General features: G+C 40.8%; 1 protein-coding gene across 7 annotated transcripts in view; it reads right to left on the bottom strand.

The window, feature by feature from the left end:
* The window catches only part of ULK2 (unc-51 like autophagy activating kinase 2), a 93,546-nt gene that overhangs the window by 49,189 nt on the left and 21,997 nt on the right, over positions 1–22,360 (bottom strand). For all 7 annotated transcript variants that reach the window (XR_003964893.1, XR_003964894.1, XR_003964895.1 and 4 more), the window contains exons 9-13: positions 21,991–22,049; positions 21,359–21,441; positions 17,308–17,355; positions 16,407–16,495; positions 10,547–10,718 (exon numbers count right to left, since the gene is read on the bottom strand). Coding sequence is in view for 3 of the 7 variants with exons in the window: in XM_030296914.1 (XP_030152774.1) it covers positions 10,547–10,718; positions 16,407–16,495; positions 17,308–17,355; positions 21,359–21,441; positions 21,991–22,049 (451 nt within the window). In the remaining 4 variants the exon portion in view is untranslated. The remainder of the gene's footprint in view (positions 1–10,546; positions 10,719–16,406; positions 16,496–17,307; positions 17,356–21,358; positions 21,442–21,990; positions 22,050–22,360) is intronic.

Below are 22,360 nucleotides of genomic sequence, written 5' to 3'. Positions count from 1 at the left end.
GTCACAAGGCATACCAACCAAAAGGCAAAAAACAAAACAAAACAAAAAAAACCCCACAGTTTGAAGAGACAGAGCAAGCATCAGAACCAGACTTGGTAGGAATGTTAGAAGTATCAGGCTGGAGGGGCACCTGGGTGACTCAGATGATTAAGTGTCTGACTCTTGATTTCTGCTCAGGTCATGATCTCACCGTTGGCGGCATCGAGCCCCACATCGGGCTCTGCGCTGACAGCATGAAGCCTGATTGGGATTCTCTCTCTCTGCCCCTCCACCCTCTTTATCTCTCTCTCTCTCTCTCAAACTAAATAAAAAACATTTTAAAATATCTTTAAAAAGAAAAGATCTATCAGACTGGAAATTTAAAACTATGAATAATATGCTAAAGGCCCTAATGGAAAAGGTAGACAACATGCAAAGACACATAAGCAACATAAAAAAAAGATGGACATACTAACAAAGAACCAAAAAGAAACACTAGAGATTAAAAAGCACTGTAACGGAAATGAAGATTGCCTTTGATAGGCTTATTAGTGCACTGGACACAGCTGAGGAAAGAACATATGGACAGAATCCTCAAAAAACTGAAAAACAAACAGAATAAGAACAAAGACTTTTAAAAAAGTCAACAGGACAACTACAACAGGTGTAACATGTGTAATGGGATTACCAGAAAGAGAAGAAAGAACAAAAGGAACAGAGGGAAATATCTCAAACGATAATGACTCAGAATTTCCCTAAATGAATGTCAGATTCAGGAAGCTCAAAGAACTCCAAGCAGGATAAATGCCCAAAACAACTACACCTAGGCATATCATTTTCAAATTACAGAAAATCAAAAGTAAAGAAAAAAGAATTCTGCAAGAAGCCAAAGAAAAAGCCATACTTACAAACAAAGATAAGAAATCACACTGATGGGAATGCAAACTGGTGCAGCCACGCTGGAAAACAGTAGGGAGGTTCCTCAAAAAACTAAAAATAGAACTACCCTACGTCCCAGAAATTGCACTTCTAGGCATTTCTCCACGGGATACAGGTGTGCTGTTTCGAAGGGAAACATGCACACCCGTGTTTCTAGCAGCACTATTGACAATAGGCCAAGTATGGAAAGAGCCCAAATATCCATCGATGGATGAATGGATAAAGATGTGGTGTGTGTGTGCGTTGTGTGTATACACACACACGCGCGCGTGCGCGCGCGCACACACACACACACACAATGGAGTATTATTCGGCAATCAAAAAGGATGAAATCTTGCCATTTGCAACTACGTGGATGGAACTGGAGGGTATTATGCTAGGTGAAATTAGTCAGACAAAGACAAAAATCATAGGACTTCACTCATATGAGGACTTTAAGACACAGAACAGATGAACATAAGGGCAGGTAAAGAAAAATAATATAAAAACATGGAGGGGGACAAAACAGAAGAAACTCATAAATATGGAGAACAAACTGAGGGTTACTGGAGGGATTGTGGGTAGGAGGATGGGCTCAATGGGTAAGAGGCACTAAGGAATCTACTCCTGAAATCATTGTTGCACTATATGCTAACTAATTTGGATGTAAATTTAAAAAAATAAAAAACAAATAAAAATAAAAAGAATCACATTGACTTCTCAGTAATCATGCAAGCAAGAAGAGAGTCAAGTGACTTAAAGTGTTGAGAGAAGTAAACCACCAACTTAGAATTCTGTACCCTGCAAAATTATTCTTCAAAAGTGAAGGAAAGGGGTTCCTGGGTGGCTCACTCTTGATTCTGACTCAGGTCATGATCTCATGGTTCGTGGGATCAAGCCCCAAGTCAGGCTCCATGCTGGGATTCTCTATCTCCTCTCTCTTTGCTCCTCCCTAGTTCACGCTTGCTCTCTTTCTCTCTCAAAATAAACTTTTTAAACAAGTGAAAGAAAAATAAAGACTTTCCCAAATAAAAATTGACGGGATTTGCTGACAAAATAATAGTATATTCAGTTATGTATGCTAAATGTTTATGTCTTATGTATATATGTATATGCTTACATATGCTTATATTTAACTGGAATGAATGACAGCAATGATACAAGGGATGGCAGGAAGGAATGAGGATTTTATTATTATAAGGTACTTCACATTACCCATGAAGTGATACAGTTTATTTGAAAGTGGGCCTGGATTAGTTACAAACGTATATTGCAAACTCTGGGACAACCACTAAAAAAAAAGTAAAAAGTTTAATTGATATGAAGGAAAGAAAAATAGAGTAATAAATGCTCAATTAAACCCACAAAAGGCAGGGGCGCCTGGGTGGCTCAGTCGGTTGAGCGTCCGACTTCGGCTCAGGTCATGATCTCACAGCTCGTGAGTTCGAGCCCCGCGTCGGGCTCTGTGCTGACAGCTCAGAGCCTGGAGCCTGCTTCTGCTTCTGTGTCTCCCTCTCTCTCTGCCCCTAGCCCACTCACATTCTGTCTCTGTCTCTCTCAAAAATAAATAAACATTAAAAAAAAAAATTTAAAGGCAGAAAGAGTGGAAGACAAAAATAGAACAAAGAACAAGGATGATGAATAGAAAACAGTTAACAAATATGTTAGATATTAATCTAACTATATCAATAACCCTTTAAAAAATTTTTTTTTCAACGTTTATTTATTTTTGGGACAGAGAGAGACAGAGCATGAACGGGGGAGGGGCAGAGAGAGAGGGAGACACAGAATCGGAAACAGGCTCCAGGCTCTGAGCCATCAGCCCAGAGCCTGACGCGGGGCTCGAACTCCCGGACCGCGAGATCGTGACCTGGCTGAAGTCGGACGCTCAACCGACTGCGCCACCCAGGCGCCCCTCAATAACCCTTTTAATGTCAATGGGCTAAATACACCTATTAAAAGACAGATTTCAGACTATATTAAAATACACAACCCAATTATATGTTGTCTACAAGAAACTCACTTTAAATATAAACACACATAGATTAAAAAAGTAGATGGGTAGACAAAAATAGACCATGCTAACACTAATCAAAAGAAAGCAGGAATAGCTTTAATCGCCAACACAGCAGACTTCAAAGTTATCAGGAATAAAAAAAGGGCATTACACAGTGATACATTTATGTTTACATAAACATAGATCCTCCAAGAAGACATAATAATTCTTACTCAACAGGTACGCATGCCCATAACAACAGAGCATCAAACTATGTAAGGCAAAAACTTGAAAGGAGAAAGAGGTGAAACCACTATTATAGTTGGGAGACTTCAACACCCCTCCCTCAAAAATGGACAGATCCAGGGGCACCTGGGTGGCTCAGCTGGTTAAGCACCTGACCTTTTTTTTTCTAATGTTTATTTTTGAGAGACAGACAGAGAGACAGACAGGGCATGAGTAGGGGAGGGGCAGAGAGAGAGGGAGACTCAGAATCCGAAGCAGGCTCCAGGCTCTGAGCTGTCAGCACAGAGCCTGACACGGGGCTCGAGCCCACAAACCGTGAGATCATGACCTGAGCCGAAGCTGGACGCTTAACTGACTGAGCCACCCAGGTGCCCCAAGCACTAGACTCTTGATTCCAGCTCAGGTCACGATCTCATAGTTTCGTGAGTTTGAGCCCTGCATCAGGCTCTGCACTGACAGCGTCAGAGCCTGCTTGGAGATTCTCTCTCTTTCTCTGCTCTTTCCTTGCTCATGCTCTCTCTCAAAATAAACAAATAAACTTAAAAAAAAAAAAAAAGTTTTTTAAAGGACAGCTCCAGCAGGCAGAAAATCAATAAGGACATAGTTGAACTCAATAACGCCGTCAATCACCTAGATATAATTGGCATCTACAGACAACTTCATCCGACAACAGCAGAGTACATATTGTTTTTAAACTCACATGGAACATTCAGCAAGATAGACTACATTCTGGGCCATAAAACATACCTTAACAAATTAAAAAAAAAATAGAAATCAGGCAATGTCTATTCTCAGACCACAAGAGAAATAAACTAACAATCAGTAACAGAACGAGATCCCACTGAAATTAAAAGGATAATAAAGGGATACTATGAACAACTCTATGTCCACAAACTTGACAGCCTAGACGAAATGGACCAATTCTGTGAAAGACACGATCTGCCAAAACTCACTCAGGAAGAAACATGCAATTTGAATAAAGGCCTATTTCTATTAAAGAAATTGAGTCGGTAATTAATAACCTTCCAAACCAGAAAGCACCAGGCCCAGATGAGTTCTCTGGTGAACTCTTACCAAACATTTAAGGAAGAAATTATACCAAATCTTTATCTTCAATCTCCTTTCAGAGGATAGAAGCAGAGACAGTATTTCCTAATTCATTCTATAAGGGCATCAGTACCCAGAAAAATCTCCAACAAAACATGAGCAAATTGAATCCAACAATGTATAAAAAGAAATATACACCATAACCAAATAGGATTTATCCCAGGTATGCAAGGCTGGCTCAACATTCTAAAATTAATGTAATCACATTAATAGACTAAAAAGGAAAATCACAGAAAAAGCATTTGACAAAATCCAATAAACATTCATGATAAAAAACTCTTGGTAAACTAGGAATGGAGGAGAACTGTTTCAACTTGATAAAAAAAAATCTACAAAAAGCTACTGCTAAAATCATACTAAATGGTGAGAAACTCCAAGCTTTCCCACTAAGATCAGGTAAGAAGATAAGGACATCCTTTTTCTTTCTTTTTTCCCCCCACTGATTTTTTGTGGACTGTGGTTATTACAGTTTCACATAATCTGTGAAAGATGTCCTTTTTTACCACTCCTTCAACACTGCACTGGAAGTCCCTGTTAATGCAATAAGTCAAGAAAAGGAAATGAAATGTATACAGCTGGGTAAGGTAGACATAAAACTATTGCTTGCAGGTGACATGATTATTTATGTAAAAAAAACACAAACCCAAAGAATTGACAACACACACACACACACACACACACACACACACAATCTCCCAAACTAATAAGTGATTAAAGCAAGGCTGCAGGATACAAGGTTAATATTAAAAAAAATAAATTGCTTTCCTCTATCTCGGTAATAAACAACTAAAATTTGAAATTGAAAGCACACCACCATTTAAAAAAAATTTTTTTTTAATGTTTATTTATTTTTGAGACAGAGAGAGACAGAGCATGAGCAGGGTAGGGGCAGCGAGAGAGAGAGAGGAAGACACAGAATCAGAAGCAGGCTCCAGGCTCCAAGCTGTCAGCACAGAGCCCGACGTGGGGCTCGAACAAGTCAACCACGAGATGATGACCTGAGCCAAAGTTGGACACTCAACCAACTGCGCCACCCAGGCACCCCAGCACACCACCATTTACATCGGCCCCCCACAAAATGAAAAAATATTTAGTATAAATCTAACAAAATACATACGAGATCTGTATGAGGAAAACTACAAAACTCTGATGAATGAAATCAAAGAACTAAATAGATGGAGAGATACTCTATGTTAGGAAGACTTAATATTGTCCACATGTCAGTTCTTCCCAACTTGATCTATAGATTCAATACAATCCCAGTTAAAATCCCAGCAAGTTGTTTTGTGGACATTGACAAACTAATTCTAAAGTTTAAATGGAAAAGGCAAAAGACCCATAATAGCCAACACAATACTGAATGAGAAGAACAAAGTTGGAGGACTGACGCTACCCAACTTCAAGACTTACTATAAAACTACACTAATCAAGACGCTGTTGTATTAGTAAAAGAACAAACAGATCAACGGAACAGAATAGGGAGACCAGAAATAGACCCCATAAATATAATCAACTGATCTTTGACAGAAGAGAAAAGACAATACAATGGAGCAGAAACAGTCTTCAACAAATGGTGCTAGAACAATCAGACATCCACAGACCAAAAAAAAAGAATCTAGATATAGACCTTACATCTTTCAAACAAAATTAACTCAAAATGGGCCATAGACCTAAATGTAAAACAAAAAACTACAAATATTGTAGAAGATAACATAGGAGAAAACCTAGAGGACCTTGGGTGTCATGATACCAACACGAAACACAATCCATGAAAGAAATAAATTGATTTAAATAATTTAATCATTAAATTTAATGATTAATTTTAACTTATCAAAATTGAAAACAACCACTCTGTGAAAGACAGCATCAAGAAAATGAAAGATAACCCATAGACTGGACAAAAATATTTGCAAAAGACACATCTGATAAAGGACTGTTACCCCAAATATACAAAGAGCTCTTAAAGCTCAACAGAAATGGGAATGCAAACTGGTGCAGCCAGTCTGGAAAACATAATGGAGGTTCCTCAAAAAATTAAAACTAGAACTACCCTACGATCCAGCAATTGCACTACTAGCTATTTATTGAAGGGATACAGGTGTGCTGTTTCAAAGGGGCACACGTACCCCCTTTCATAGCAACACTATCGACAATAGCCAAAGTATGGAAAGAGCCCAAATGTCCATCGACGGATGAATGGATAAAGAAGATGTGGTATATATATACAATGGAGTATCACTTGGCAATCAAAAAGAACGAAATCTTGCCATTTGCAACTACGTGGATGGAACTAGAGGGTATTGTGCTAAGCGAAATTAGTCAGAGAAAGACAAATATCATAGGACTTCACTCATATGAGGAATTTAAGATACAAAACAGATGAACATAAGGGAAGGGAAGCAAAACTAATACAAAAACAAGGAAGGAGACAAAATAAGAGACTCTTAAATACACAAACTAAAGGGGCGCCTGGGTGGCTCGGTCGGTTGAGTGTCCGACTTCGGCTCAGGTCATGATCTCACGGTCCATGAGTTCGAGCCCCGCGTCAGGCTCTGTGCTGACAGCTCAGAGCCTGGAGCCTGTTTCAGATTCTGTGTCTCCCTCTCTCTCTGCCCCTCACCTGTTCATGCTCTGTCTCTCTCTGTCTCAAAAATAAATAAACGTTAAAAAAAAAGAAATTTTTAAAAAATACACAAACTAAGGGTTGCTGGAGGGGTTGTGGGTGGGGGGATGGGCTAAATGGGGAAGGGGCATTAAGGAAGACACTTGTTGGGATGAGCACTGGGTGTCATACATAGGGGACGAATCACTGCAATCTACTCCTGAAATCATTATTACACTATATGCTAATGAACTTGGATGTAAATTTGAAAATTAAATAAATAAATAAATAAATAAATAAATAAATAAATAAATAAATTCCATCAGTAAAATGAAAAACAAAAACAAAACAAAAAACTAAACCAAACCAAAGAAAAAGTTCAACAAAAAGATAACAAAAAGGGACCAAAGATCTTAACAGACACCTCACCAAAGAAGATATATGGATAGTGAATAAGCATACGAAAAGATGCTGAACACCACGTCATCAGAGAAGTGCAAATTGAAACAAGACACCACTGCACACCTATCAGAACAGCCTAATCCTGGAACACTGACAGCACTACATGGTGGTGGGGGTAATGGGGCAACAGGAACTCCCGTTTACTGCTGGTAGGAATGCAAAATGGCGCAGCCACTTTGGAAGACAGTTTGGTGTTTTCTGACAAAACGAAACGTGATCTTACCATACCAGCCAGGAGTCATGCTCTTTGGTGTTTATCCAAAGGAGTTGCACACTTATGTTCACACAAAAACATGCACACAGATGTTTATAGTAGTTTTATTCTTCATTGTCAAAGCTTGGAAGCAACTAAAATATCATTCAAAAGGTAAATGGATAAACTGTGATATAAAACTACACAGACAAAGGGATTAATGGTTTCCAAGGAGTAGGTGGAGAGCATGGAAGATTTTTAGGGCAGTAGAAATGCTCTGTATATTATAATGATGGAAACGTGCCATTACACCTTTCTCCAAATCCACAGGATGTACAACAAGAATGAATTCTAAGTAGACTGTGGACTTTGGGTGATTGTGATATGTCAACGTAGGCTCATCCTCAGTGACAAATGGACTGTTCTGGTGAGGTAGGCAGGAGGTGTGGGGGAAACCTGCATCTTCCTCTCAATTTTCTTGTAAACCTAAAACTACTCTAAAAAAATGAAATCTTTGAAAAAAATATATGTACGTTTCAAAATAACAAATTTTTAGCAATTAAGAAGAAGGGTGTGGCCAACTATAACACACGCTGTAAGTACATCAAAAAGATGAAGACCAAGAAATGACCTCTGAGGTTTAGAGGCACAAAGACTTCAACAGAAGCAGTTTTGAAAAAAGAGGTTTTCATATATTTACACAAGCACAAAAAACAAAGGTAACTAGAATAAAACAAAAGATGTGAAGGTCCTTTATGTAGGAAAATATAAGTATGTACCAAAACATGTTAAGGAGAAACACATACTCTTGATTTGACAATTCAATATTGTAAAGATCATTTACTGCCTCTCAATAGGTCTTATAAAATCAACACAATTCCCATAAAAATCCCTAAATGGTTTTTTGTAGGATTTGTCAAGCCAAATTTAAACTACATGGGCATAAAGGGGGCCAAGAATAGCCAAAGTGATTCCAAAGAATACAAGAATGCTATCATCACCCCTCCCCACAATCTCTCCCCCCTACCTCACACACACACACACACACACACACACACACACACACACACACACACGCATGAATTTAAAAATGATTTATTTAAAAATTAAATAAATGTGGGGCGCCTGGGTGGCTCAGTCGGTTAAGCGTCCGACTTCGGCTCAGGTCATGATCTCGCGGTTCGTGAGTTCAAGCCCCGCGTCGGGCTCTGTGCTGACAGCTCAGAGCCTGGAGCCTGTTTCAGATTCTGTGTCTCCCTCTTTCTCTCTGACCCTCCTTCGTTCATGCTCTGTCTCTCTCTGTCTCAAAAATAAATAAACGTTAAAAAAAATTTTTTTTAATTAAATAAATGAAATTTAAAAATGATTTATAATATAGACAAATAGACCAATGGGACAGAAAACCTTAAAAAAAAAACCCTTAATCCTTTATATAAACCTGATTATGACAAATCTGGAATTGCCTATCAGTAGAGAAAGGACAGAATATTCAATAATAGGATCCCTACTTTATTCCATCTACAAAAATGAATTCCAGGTAAAGACTTTTCTTTAGAAGGTACCATTATACCATTAGGGGCAGCATGGCAGAGGCTACTGACTGGCTACAACTTGTGTGAACCAATATTTTGTAGATTTGAGGTTGAAAATTTCTGAAGTATCCATGTGGAAGGAACTCTGACCCAAGGACATCTGTTATAATACATTCTGAATAGTGAAAAGACAGAAATAATCCAGGTAACCATCAGCACAGAAATAGACAAACTGTGGTTTAGTTGTACTGTGCGATTCAGATATTAAAATGAACTAGACACACACCTAGATATATATATATATATATCTAGCTTCGTAGCAAAACCATGCATAAAAAAACAAACTATAGAAAGCTTCTTTATACTATTTACTTAAAAACTGTATAAACACAAGAATACCGTATGTTATTTACAGATCCTGGCATATGTGGAAGTATAAAAAAAAATCGACGCAAAGAATTTACCTCTGGCAAGAGTAGAATAAGGACAAGGACTTTAGCTGACCTGCAGCATTTTTATCTTTAAAAAAGGACATCTAAAACAAAACGGCAAAATGTTGACATAAATAAAATTAGCATGGTGGTGACTGGAGTATCTGCTGTATTACTTCCTGTTTGAAATATTTCATAATGTTTAAGGTTTACTTACTTTTAAAAAATAAAATAAAATAAAACCCCCAATGTATGCTGGACGATCTTTGAAAGGTAACTCTGAGGTGGGAGAGCACTGATCGTAAATTGCCATCTACTCCTGCTGCGGCGTCCATAAAATAAATGCTAAAGTGCGCTTGCTCTTCACAGCAGCTTAGCGTGGTGCCTGACACAGCAGCTGTTAAATCAGTATTTGACAAACGATTAAAGAGACCTCTGGATACCAACTTCTCCAACCACCCGTTCGCACACACAGTCAACCTGAGACTATTTAAGTACCAAAGTAATCAAATTCCTAGTTTTTCTGATCCAGCTCCTTCACAACCAGACTATTGTTCCTTTTTTGTTTTGTCTAAGTCTCTTTTTTGTAGGTTTTCTGGTGCCCTTAGTTATTCCATTAGAGCCCTGACCATATTTAGCCAACTTGGATTCTGCTTCCTCTATAAAAATTCTTCCTATACGTTTACAAAACTCATCCCCGACCTTACGCCAGGATCTTCCGACGGGCATCCAGATTGACTTTAGCTCCCGTGACTCTTAGGCTGTCTTGCAAAAGAGGCGTTCTTTTCGCTCCTTTCCTTAGATTTAATTTCCCTCGGTCTGCTGGCTTTTCTATTTCTGTTTCTACCGTCTCCTGTAAACTTTCCATCTACCTTCAGAATCCAAAGTTACTGCTTTATGGGAGGTGCCTGAGCAGATTTTAGAAAGGCGGGTACATAACTCTGGGAATTCCAGCCACTAAACAACGTGACCGTTTGAAAGGGCCCCCTACACAAGAGAGCGTGATATAAAGGTTGAAAATAAATGCGAGTCTAGCCAAGTAAGAAGTATGTAACGTGTACAAGCAGAAAAGGTTCTCACATGAGTGGTCTGACGAGATGCTGTGTGGAACCAAAACAAAGTCATCCGTATCACAGGAAGAGTTCTTGCTACTAGTGCTGGCAGAATCTTTGGACACTTGCAGACAGTTGGGAGGACCCAACGGTGGGGAGGATAAGTTCTCTTCCTGAATATGCTGCATATCTGGAAGGGACTAAAATGAACAACAGAAAATTAAAACTGGCCTAATAATACAATGCACGTCAGAACAGCCACAAGACTAAGGAATACTGTCTTCATAAAAGTGGGCCTAAAGTTCAATTCCAGCTTAAAATTGCAAAAAAAAAAAAAAAACCTCTCTTTGGAAAATCTCTCCCTTAGAAAAGCACAGTTTTAAAGTGTCTTTGCATAAAGACGTCTCAAATGTTCTCCAAAAATGATACTTAAAAATATATCATACCACTTATCATGTACATGTCTGCTTCTCTTGCAATTTTCGAGGTGCGTTTTTATCATCTCAACATCCCCAGTTTCGGCTCTTGGCCTAGCAAAGCACATACTTAATAACTGTTCACTTAATGACTAAAACGCAGAGACTCTAGGTTAATGACATCCTGCACAACTTGAAAAAGTTTTAAACCTATGATGAAGAAAACATTATAAACAGGAAAGCAAGAGAGCATGTTATGTCAAAAAGTAAAGAAATCAATAAGGATAACTGCATTCAAGCCTAGAGGTTCACTTACACTCACAGAAAGATTTGGAAAACCTTACAGGTGGTGGCTACGTTCCTTTGGTTTCTCTTTTGTTAGGGAGTAGGAAAAGAAAGGAAGAAAAGCCTATAAGATACATTCAAGCAAAGACTTAGATGTAAGCAGCTATATATCTTTTAGCAGTTGCCTAGTTCAAGGACTCTAGCGACACCTCTAATTAAATGTCTTGATGATACAATGGTTTTCTAAAACAATGAACTTCCTAACTTATTGTGTTAAGTCCCCTATTACCCTGTTTAACCTCTGTTTCTATGTAAGAAAAGGAAAAATACCACAATGTCCTTTAAACTTAAACCCATGTCTTAAACACCCAATTCACTGCAAGGGCTCTTTGAATGTCACTGTGCAACGAAAGCTGTCTCAAACCTCCTACCGTGTGCATGTGTGTGTGTGTGTGTGAGACAGAGAGAGAGAGACATACACATGACATACAATCTCCTCATCACTTTTTAGAGAGACCTTATGTGTCAAGGTAATAAAGAGAAGGGACAACGTAGAGACTTACACTACTGATCATCACTGTGGGCTAGACACTGTTAAGAGCTTTCCATGTATTACTTAACTCCAATCATGTTCTGAAACCCATTTATATATAATATATAGATATAGAGATATACATCTACATACACACACACAACTCAGAAGTTTAGGAAATTTGCCCAAGATCATACAACTAAAAAGCGGTCAAGTTGAGATGTGATTCTAAGTATTTAACTCCATAATTTCTTTCCAGTGGTTTAGGCAGGAACTTTCTCACTTTCTTCCCTGCATTTGTAATATTATCTGCACCCACAACATCTGAGTGGAAGAGATCTCCTCGCTTCTCCACGTGTGCTCTAATTCTATTCCCCTCCACCTCCTCACCTCCTCAGAGACCAACTTCCCTCTGCCCGACACTCACCCTCTCCCTTTTCCTCTCTGCACATGAACACATGTCATTTTGTCACGTCTCAAATCCCTGCAGCCCGCTTAATTACCATCTTCTCTGACTACTTTTTAACAGTATCTCTTGAAATTATCAATCTTCATGGGCTCATTCCTCACCTCGTATGTATCCCTCAACCCACCATAATCCACTTTCTACCTTCAACTGTCCAATAAAATGGTCTTTATTATGCTCATCATGACCTTCCCATTGCCAAGTCATGTGGACTCTCGCTCTCTTCCTTAATTTATCCGAGCTACGTTACACTTGCCCTGCAGACCATTCTTGACACTCTACCCCTTCATTCAGTGACCCTGCTTTTCCTCCTACTTCTCCATCTGTTTTGTGGATACCCGCTTCTCATCTGTCCCTTAAAGGAGACGAGTAGAGTCTAGAGTTCCCCAAGGCGCCAGTCTGGACCCTCTACTCCTCACATGCTTAGCCTCACCCCAGGGACCACTCTCGCCCTCCTGCCTTCAAGTACCACCTCACCTCTGCAGCCTGGATATCTCCAGTGAGCGATGGACCAACTCACCACCTTTACTCTCCAGAGCACCCCCCCACACACACACTCCCACACCCAGCGACTTCATCATCCATCCGTTCAGTCCCCAGTTCAAGCAATTCCAAGCTCTGCAGACTACCTTTCTCTTACCTGGTCCCACCTTCCCCTTAGCTCAGGCCCTCATTCTCAGGAAAAAAACAAAAAAAACAAAAAAACCCAAAAACAAACAAACAAACAAACAAACAAGAAAGGTGCAACAGTCTGCGGTTGTTCTCCTTCCTCTACCAGAGAGACCACTCTACTCTCTATCAGTCTCAAATCCAGTCCTCCACCCTGCTTTTAGGAGAATCTGGCTAAAACACACAGCGGGTCACATCACACCTGCATTCAGATGGCTCACCGCAGCCACACCCTGTCAAGATGCAGCATCTCCCTGCCTCTCTAGCGCGACGTCCACCTCCCCTCACCACCACCGCTCTCGGCATCCACCAGTCTGGACTGCTCCGAGAAGCCTTGTCCACAGAACCTCCGGCGATGAGGGAGACAGTCTGCATCTGAGCTGTCCAGCATGTTACAGATCTACTAGCTATCGATGGCTACTGAACGTGACTAAGGAACAAAGTTTTAAATTTCACTTGGTTCTAACAAATTTAAATTAAAGTGGGTACGGGGGGGAGGGGGGCCTACAGAGTTCCTGCAGTGGGCCGTGCTTCCGTGACTTCACGGACAGGAACTCCTCCACCTACGATACCATTCTTTCACTACTGCACCTCGCTGCGTCTTTCTCCAAAACGCAGCCGCTCCCTGCATTCCCCAGCAGCCCTTCTCAGTTGCTGCTCTGACGTGATGCTCCTCATTCGTGTTCCCACAGGCAGTAAAGAGACACACACACACACACACACACACACACACACACACACACACACGCTTCTAATAGCGTCCCATTTCCCGGCCTCCTCTCCACACAACTAAACTAAAAGCTCCTTAATGTAAGGGACCTGACTGTCTCCTCCATTAGTATCAACCAGAACCTTACACAAAGTAGACATTTAGTAAATATTATGAAACCAATAAATACTCAAGAAGTATCACCTAAATAGCACTTAACCTATAGCCAGTATCATAACTGAAAGACTAATTATTCATTTTGTTTTTTGTTTTTCTGCCTTTCTGAGATTTCCCTGGGGGGGGCGCCTGGAGGGCTCAGTCAGTCAAGCATCCAACTCCTTATATCGGCTTGGGTCGTGATCTCGCTGTAATGAGACTGAGCCCCATGTCGGGCTCTGCACTGACAGCTTGGGACTCTCTCTTTCCCTCTCTCTCTCTGCCCTCCCCCACTCGCACGCAAGCACTCTCTCTCAAATACACATAAAAAAAAGATTTCTCTAGAGTAAAGCAGCAGCTGGAGATTTGTGTGAGAAGGTGAAAAAGACAATGTTATGTGTACGTGTCTGTGTGTATCAACCCTGAGCATGAGAATCAACTCCAGCCGTAGGAAGGATGCATGTATGCAATAATCTTACTTTTGTCAGATTACATTCAAAGCAAGGCTTGTTAAACCATCCCATTTTCTTTCTTTCTTTTTTCTCTTTTTCTAAGCAGGCTCCACACCCAAAGTAGGCCTTGAACTCACAACTCAGAGATTAAGACTCGCATGCTCCACCAACTGAGCCGTCCAGGTTCCCTAAACCATCCCATTTTCTGTCTCGCTATCTGGAAATTACACAGAAACACTCTTGATTTCCTTTTATTCTCCAGCTTTCCTTTTTACTTTCACTTCAAGCATTAGCTTTTAATAAAGGCCTTCTAAAATGTTTTTTCCACCACAGTTTGTGGCATCTAAATATGCCTCTTCTCTCCCTCCTGTGTGTCCTCACTGCTGTTAACACTCCATCTCTTCCCTAGCAGCCAAGCTTGTAGCTCTGTAGGCTCTCCCTTTCAATGCCACCCCCCCCCCAAAAAAAAAAAAAAAAAAAAACCAAAAAACCCAACTTGCTCTCTCCAGTCAAAGCAATTTCCAATTCAATGTCCCTCCTACTGGAACCCCTCTTTCTCATTCCCTGGTCGTTCTACAAACAGGCTCCTTTATTCTTACTCTCCCACATCTCTCCCATAATCAGATCCTTCCTTGTGGTTCCTTTCTCAAGCCTAAACTTTGCTTTTCATATTATGTATCACACTGTATCAAATGCAGACTTCATAATAATAGCTACAGTTTATCAACTACTCACTACCGCTGCTCTTCGGGCAAAGCGCAATGAAGCCTGCGCTACAGATGAGGGAGCCACGGCTCAGCTCTGGAACTGACCTGCCCAAAGTGAAGGGTGAGCAAGCAGCAGTTGTGCCCAGCTCCAAATAACGCCAGCTGTCTTTCCATGTCAGTACTTCCTCCACACTTCTCCCCAGTCACTCCAAAGCAGTGTTTTCTTATACTCCGGACTGAAGTAGGAAATACACAACACTCTTTTTTTTTTCCTCTTGGGTTCCCCCCACCCACTCGAGGTTTTTTCAATTCATGGAAATATAATGTAAGTCTTATTAGCCCATCTGCTTTTTCTACTTGGCTTAAGTCTGCAGGGTTATGCAGAAAGGTTTTTTTGTCAGTTTTAGGACTCATCTTTTTGCGATAGGCTGCTTGGCATCTGCTCTAGCTAAGGGGCTATTAGGTTTTCCTTGAAAATAATAATAACATTAGTTGCCACAGAGTATTTACTATGTACCAGACAGTGTAGTAAAAGCGTGTTTGCTCATTTTCCTTAAAAAACTCTACGAAATAGGTAAATGACACTCACTTTACATATGAGAAACGTGGTTAAGAGAGTTTAAGTCATTTGTCCTAGTTAACTGTGGCAAGTAAGGGATACAGAAGTCCCAAGCCCCATGCTCTTAAACCTCTGAGTTGAACCCACTAATTACACAATCATCTCCTTTTACAACTGCCCCACGCTCTGCCAGCAGAATTCAAGAAATTCATGTCTGCCAGGCTAATCTGGAAAATATTCACAATAGCTGACGCAAGAGCCCTTGGACCTTCGGCTTATGGAAAAGCCTCAAGGTCACAACCCACACTGCAACAGAGATTTCGGGCAAGGGTCAGAAAAGGGCAAAGTAAAACCCTGGGAGAGTGGAGTAGGAAGATGTAGTGAGCAGAAGCTCTCAGGGTCTAGAAGAAGCACTTAGGTTGGAGGAAAGACAACCGTGGGAGAAATGGCCAGGGAGCCCAGGAGGAAGAGGAGGCCAGTGGGAGCAGGTCTTGAAGGGCTGGCAGCCGCCACTGTGGGGGTCCGGGTCTGCGGAAAGTGCACTCACCGCCACTGGAAATTCGAGATACCATAACTACCCAGCTGGTGTCATGACACTCAGCTAAAATAAACATTACCTGTCTACCTGTAATAGGTACCCTTTGCAATGATCATTCTTTCCAACCCCCTAAGGCACGAGGTGAGAGTACTGTACCCGCTGTTCAGAGGCAAGTGGCCCAGAGAGCTGACATTCCTTGCTGCAGCTTACATAGCTACACAAGGGCAGAGATCCACATCTAGGTCTATTTGACTCAACAATAATGCTCTTTCCCCAAACCTCAGTTGCCCCAGTAAACACGACACATAAAAAGGTCATCCACAGTGTGCCTGTAGGCTTAGGTGTGGACAGATGCAATAGCACTAACTAAAAATTACCGTCAATGAAAGCAAAGCTTACCGGTGGAGAGGCAAAACGACAAGACGGGGAGCTGCCACAGGAGCTGCCGGAGACAGAGCCAGCATACACGGGCACCGGGACGGGGCAGGCTGGGGGAAGAGACACGGATGAAGACAGACGTCACTCTGTACGGCAGTTACACGGCTTGTCTAACAGAAAACCTGTCAAAACCACTACAGCTTCGGGGCGTCTGGGTGGCTCGGTCGGTTGAGAGTCCGACTTCAGCTCACGTCATGACCTCACAGTTGGCAGGTTCGAGCCCCGCATCGGGCTCTGTGCTGACAGTTTGCTCAGAGCCCAGAGCCTGCTACAGATTCTGTCTCCTTCTCTCTCTGCCCCTCCCCCGCTCACGCTTTGTCTGTTTCTCAAAAATAAATAAATGTAGGGGCGCCTGGGTGGCTCAGTCGGTTAAGCATCTGACTTCAGCTCAGGTCATGATCTCGCGGTCCATGAGTTCGAGCCCCGCGTTGGGCTCTGTGCTGACAGCTCAGAGCGTGGAGCCTGTTTCAGATTCTGTGTCTCCTCTCTGAACCTCCCCCATTCATGCTCTGTCTCTTTCGGTCTCAAAAATAAATAAACGTTAAAAAAATTTTTTTAATAAATAAATAATTAAAAAAAAAAAAAAAACCCTACTACACCTTCATGTTGACCCCAAATTCACACTCACCAACTTATTACACCTCCCATGGATAAAACTGAAAATGCAGCAATTACTAAAACTGTTTCCACCCAGATTTGGGACAAACAACTGTAATTAAGTAAATACAGCTACGGGTATTTAAGAAAAGCTCAATGAAATCTTGAGAAGCACAATGAAATTAATTTTGTAACACAAAACACTAATTTCTCCTTAAGTCTGCATTTACTCTTCACGTAAAAATGCAAAAAAATGGGTACTCACATTTTTTCACTGGAACTTGCTCAAGAAAAGGATGGTTGAAAAATGCTTCTGTAAGGAAATAGGAGAATACAGCCTTTAAACTGATGCTGACTAGCAGACAGGTTAAACCTTTGTCAAAGAATTTAACAGAGTGTCTCTTCGATCATAATTATCATTAACTTCTTCACGTAGCCTCTATCTCTTTCAGTGTAAAAGCATATTATTTTCATAACTCATCTATAAAAATGATCAGATTGTAAGTAACTCTTAATCAGTGAAAAATTAAGAATAGTAATTTGAATTCTCAAAACACCCATTACCAACACGGGAAGCCCTGAGCTACTGAAGCAGACACGTTCCCTGACACATGCTGTCCCTCAAGCAGCATCCCCACGGACGGCTGTGAGCAGGCCTTTCCTTCCTAAGCATGTGTATGAAGCACGGCTGTTGTAAACTGTCCCAAGAGGCAATCCAGGCAGCTGATTTATGCAATAAATCCTATCCTTCTATCCCAGAAGAGAGATTCCTGCAGCTGGCTTCATATTTTTTTTAAAAACTCTAGGTTTGATTTAATTTCTCTGGTTATCCGCCAAGGACAAAATCGACACAAGCCTGCTAATTAGATAAAGATAAATAAGCAGGTGAGTACACGGCAGTTTGTTATTTTAGTTTATTTTATTTTCGTACGTGTTTAGAGTGTTTCATTATTTCTTTAAAAACCCACAAAGAAAATCTCATCTGTCATGAAGTCCCAGACCTGTGTGCTATTACATCTCACAGAGCAGGCAAGGAGAGCAGCACGGTACCAGCATGGAGGTCGAAAAGAGGCAATACAAGACCAGGAGAAGCTTAACTCAGGATCTAACGTATCTTCCTTCTACTCTGACGGGTCCCATGAGTCCCGCTTCAAAGCATCGCCAAAAGCCACTCAGAGTAAATTATCAGTTATGAGACTTGCCAAGGAATTGTGGAAGCTTTTGAAGGAAAACATGAGTTTTCTGAGTTCATTTTTAAGATTTTTAAAAAATGTTTATTTATTTTTGAGAGAGACAGAGTGTGAGTGGCGCAGGGGCAGAAAGAGAGGGAGACCCAGAATCAGAAGCAGGCTCCAGGCTCCAAGCTGTCAGCACAGAGCCCAACGCGGGGTTGGAACCCACGAAATGCGAGATCATGACCTGAGCCAAAGTCAGGCGCATAACCAACTGAGCCACCCAGATGCCCCTACCTAAGATCACTTTTAGAACAATCATTAATATACATATATATAAATTATAGTTTGCCACATAAGATTTTTTATGCTGATTTTTACAACGGACATAATAGGGATGAAATAGAAAAGATTAAAAAAAACTGAACGCAAACACTCTGAAACCGCATTCCAAATCAATTGCCATGGTATGGAAAGTACATAAATATTTAATATAATCTATCGTTTTTTTTAAGTTGATTTATTTATTTTGAGAGACTGAGAGAGCACAAGCAGGGGAGGAGCAGAGAGAGGAGAGAGAGAATCCCAAGCAGGCTCCAAGCTGTCAGCTGTCAGCACGGAGCCTGACACGGGGCTTGATCTCACTGTGAGGTCATGACCTAGGCTGAAATCACGAGTTGGACGCTTAACTGAATGAGCCACCAGGCGCCCCTATAATCTATAATTTTAAAACTATTATCCATGAACATATTGTTTCACTATTGACCCACATTTCTCATGGTTATAGAGCAACTCTCAATTTCATTTCTCCATCTGAAAGATAAAAATATCTACCAAGTAGATTGCTGATATTTAACTCCAACTTTACAAAACTTTAATACATCTTCAAGCTATTTCTTCTCTTCCCCTATATGGAAACTACTAGAGCCACTGTCTACTAAGAACATATGCTAGGACAATGTTTCACATACCAGGTCATTGAATCCACACAAACTTAATGCAAGGCATTACCTTCCTTGTATGGATAAGGAACTTAAAGCACATAAAGGTCATGTATCTTCTCTACTGTCAAAGAGCTAGTAAGTTTAGAGACTAGATTTCAAACCCTGGTCTGTCTTATCCAGAAGCCTTTGTAGACTTCCACAATACACATTAACAGACCAAAATTCTGGAATAAGTTTTTGCAAATCGCTATTACTATTATGACTAATTACTATAGGAAAAGTCAAACACTTTTTTTTCCCTAAAAACATCAAGGTCAAGGTTAATTTAATAAGCATTTTCACTGAACATGTTTTATAGTTTTTCTGGTCTGACATTTAAGTTTGAGTCATGTTGTTTTTACACATGACTGCTAAGAACAAGATTGAAAAGACAATCTTTTACATGTTTACATTGATAAGAACAAGTTAACAAACTGTGCCCCAAAGAGAAGCTGAGACCCAAACAATTTCAGGGAAAATTTTCCTTTCAAAACCTTCAAGAACTGGATAATGCCTACAGTATTAAGCTTTCCAAGTTCTTTCATCACACAAGAGGTGGTAAAATATTATTTGAAAATAGACTGTGTTAACTTAAAATACTTAAAGTTTCAGCTTCAGTGATTAGATTATAAAAGAAGAAAGGCTCAAAATCAATGATAGAAGCTTTGCCTTAAGAGTCTAAAAATCTAGGGGCTCAGTCGGTTGAGCGTCCGACTTCAGCTCAGGTCATGATCTCGTGGTCTGTGAGTTCAAGCCCCAGGTGAGGCTCTGTGCTGACAGCTCAGAGCCTGGGGCCTGCTTTGGATTCTGCGTCTCCCTCTCTTTCTGCCCCTCCCCCACTCATTCTCTCTCTCTCTCTCTCTCTCTCTCTCTCTCTCTGTCAAAAATAAACATTAAAAAAAATTTTTTTTTAAAGTCTAAAAATCTAAGACCACAGCTTCCATGGAGCACCCACAGCTGCTCTCCTAAGGCCACGGTGAGAACCAAGCGGCCACAGAGCACATGTTCACAAGGGTCACTAACACGGAGCTGCCCCTCCCTGTCTCCCTAAACTCCATCTTTGAGGCCAGCGACTTTTCGACCAGGATTATGGAGTGTTTCTCTTCTCCTTCCTCCCAGACCTTCTCCCAAGTATACCCTCAGCCTAGACCTGTCCTCTGAATGCCAAGTGCCTTCTGACATCTACAGTTACACAAATGCTTATCTTCACTTTAACATGGTCAACCCCAAGTCCTGATTTGCCCCATATCCTGCTCCAGCCTTTCCTGTGTCTGTAACCAACAACTCCATTCCTTCACGTGCTCAGGCCAGAAACCCTGGAGTCCTCTTTGAGTCCTCTCTCTCTCTCACACCGCACACCCAATCCATCTGTAAACACTGCTGCTTCTACCTCCAAAAAGATCCAGTAGTCAACGGACGCCTCATCACTTCTGCTGTTATTATCCCAGCCTAAGTGAGCAACTGCCGTCTCCCGACTGGCCTCCCTCGTCGGTCCTCGGGCTACCTCCACACCCTTCACCAGAGTTCAAAACAAGCAACCAGAACGAGCCACTTGAAAACATCGGTCAGATCCCATTACTCCTCTGCTCAAACCCTCCCCAGCACACTGAGCGAAAGCCCCAGTCTTTAACTGGCCCTCTGATTGTTCCTCCAGTTTACAAGTCACGCTCCCAGCTTTGGGCATTTGTACTGGCTGTTCACTCCGCCTGGAAAGCTCTTCCCACAGATATGCACACCGCCCACTGCCCACTAGCTCACTATCCTGCCATCCATCAATCAAGTCTTTATTCAAAGGCCACTTTCTCAGAAAGGGCTTCCTTGGCTGCCTTATTTAAAATCTCCATCCCTTCCCCACCACATTTCTCTTCCTTCTTTTTCTCCACAGCACTTATCACCTTCTATATGGTTTATAATTATAGTTTATCATCTGCCTCCCCCCCAAGAGAATATATGCTACATGAGGACAGGGATTTTCTTTATTACTCTATTTCCTGTACCTAGAACATAGCAAGCGCTCAATAAATATTTATAAAATAAGTGAAAGAAAAAAGACAAAGAGAAAGAAAGAAATTGACTTTAATTTTCTTCTGAAAATTCCACAGCATCTTCTCAAAATCTTTTTAGGATACACAGAAATACAAAATTTGAAAATATTACTTACCAAAGTCCATTCTGTCTTTTTGGTTTCTCTGAAGCAAACCCAAGAGGAGATTAGCCAAATAAGGTGATGTTTCTCTGGGAATACTGGGAAAAAGGGAAAAAAAAAAAAAAAGGATCTAAGTGATGAGTTTATACATACTCGCTATATGACCTTGGCCTTCATTATGATAAAGGAAAAGGCAAATGCACTTTCACAAATACTACATTTCATATGAAGATGATTGCAGTAAAACCACATTTCTTACAGGAGAAAAACAGAAACAAAAAACAAAGCACTAAGCAACTGTCTTTGAGAAAAAGCATCCGTCTGGGAATGTCCCTGCACTGTGCTTCTCAATATTATTTGTTTGAATGTAGGCAGCAATAAAGCACTTCACAAGGGCAGCCTGGAGTTTAACACCACTTTAGCTTGGCACTAATATCTGCTAGAGTTCTCTGTTAGAAAAGGAGCCACCTCCAATTCTGTCTGGAAGAGGGCATGGCTTAAACAAATGCAAGTGAGAAATAACCCAGCCTCCCAAAATCCAATAAGAAAAAGATAAAGCACACACGCGCACGGAAACACTTAAAGCACAGAGTTCACTTAACGTTGTATTCACAGACAATAAAACCCAGTGTAACCAAAACACATACCTAGGCATTAAGCTCCTATTTTTTTCATAAAACATCCTTAAGTCTTGAGGACTATTGGCCTGTTAAAAAAAAAAAAAAGGTTTTATTTCCTAAACAATGGGGGCAAAAATTTCAAAGCATGTGATCCATACTCATATTCTTGCCAAAGAACATAGACTCTGAACCTGAAAGTCATGGATTGCTAAAGGAACCACAGGTGGACACTAGGAACCTAAAAACCTCTAAAATTGGGCGCAAATTCTGCGTATCCAGGCATAATGTCTCTTTTCTCAGTTCAGCCTCCTAGAGGAGCCTGAAATTTAGAAAAAGTTAAGAATCACTATTCTGGAGGTTACATTACCAAACAGGTACAGTTCTGTTGTGTAAAACT

The sequence above is a fragment of the Lynx canadensis genome, chromosome E1 (assembly GCF_007474595.2).
Source record: "Lynx canadensis isolate LIC74 chromosome E1, mLynCan4.pri.v2, whole genome shotgun sequence".
Taxonomy (NCBI): Eukaryota; Metazoa; Chordata; class Mammalia; order Carnivora; family Felidae; genus Lynx; species Lynx canadensis.
This window is presented reverse-complemented; position numbering and strand designations above follow the sequence as displayed.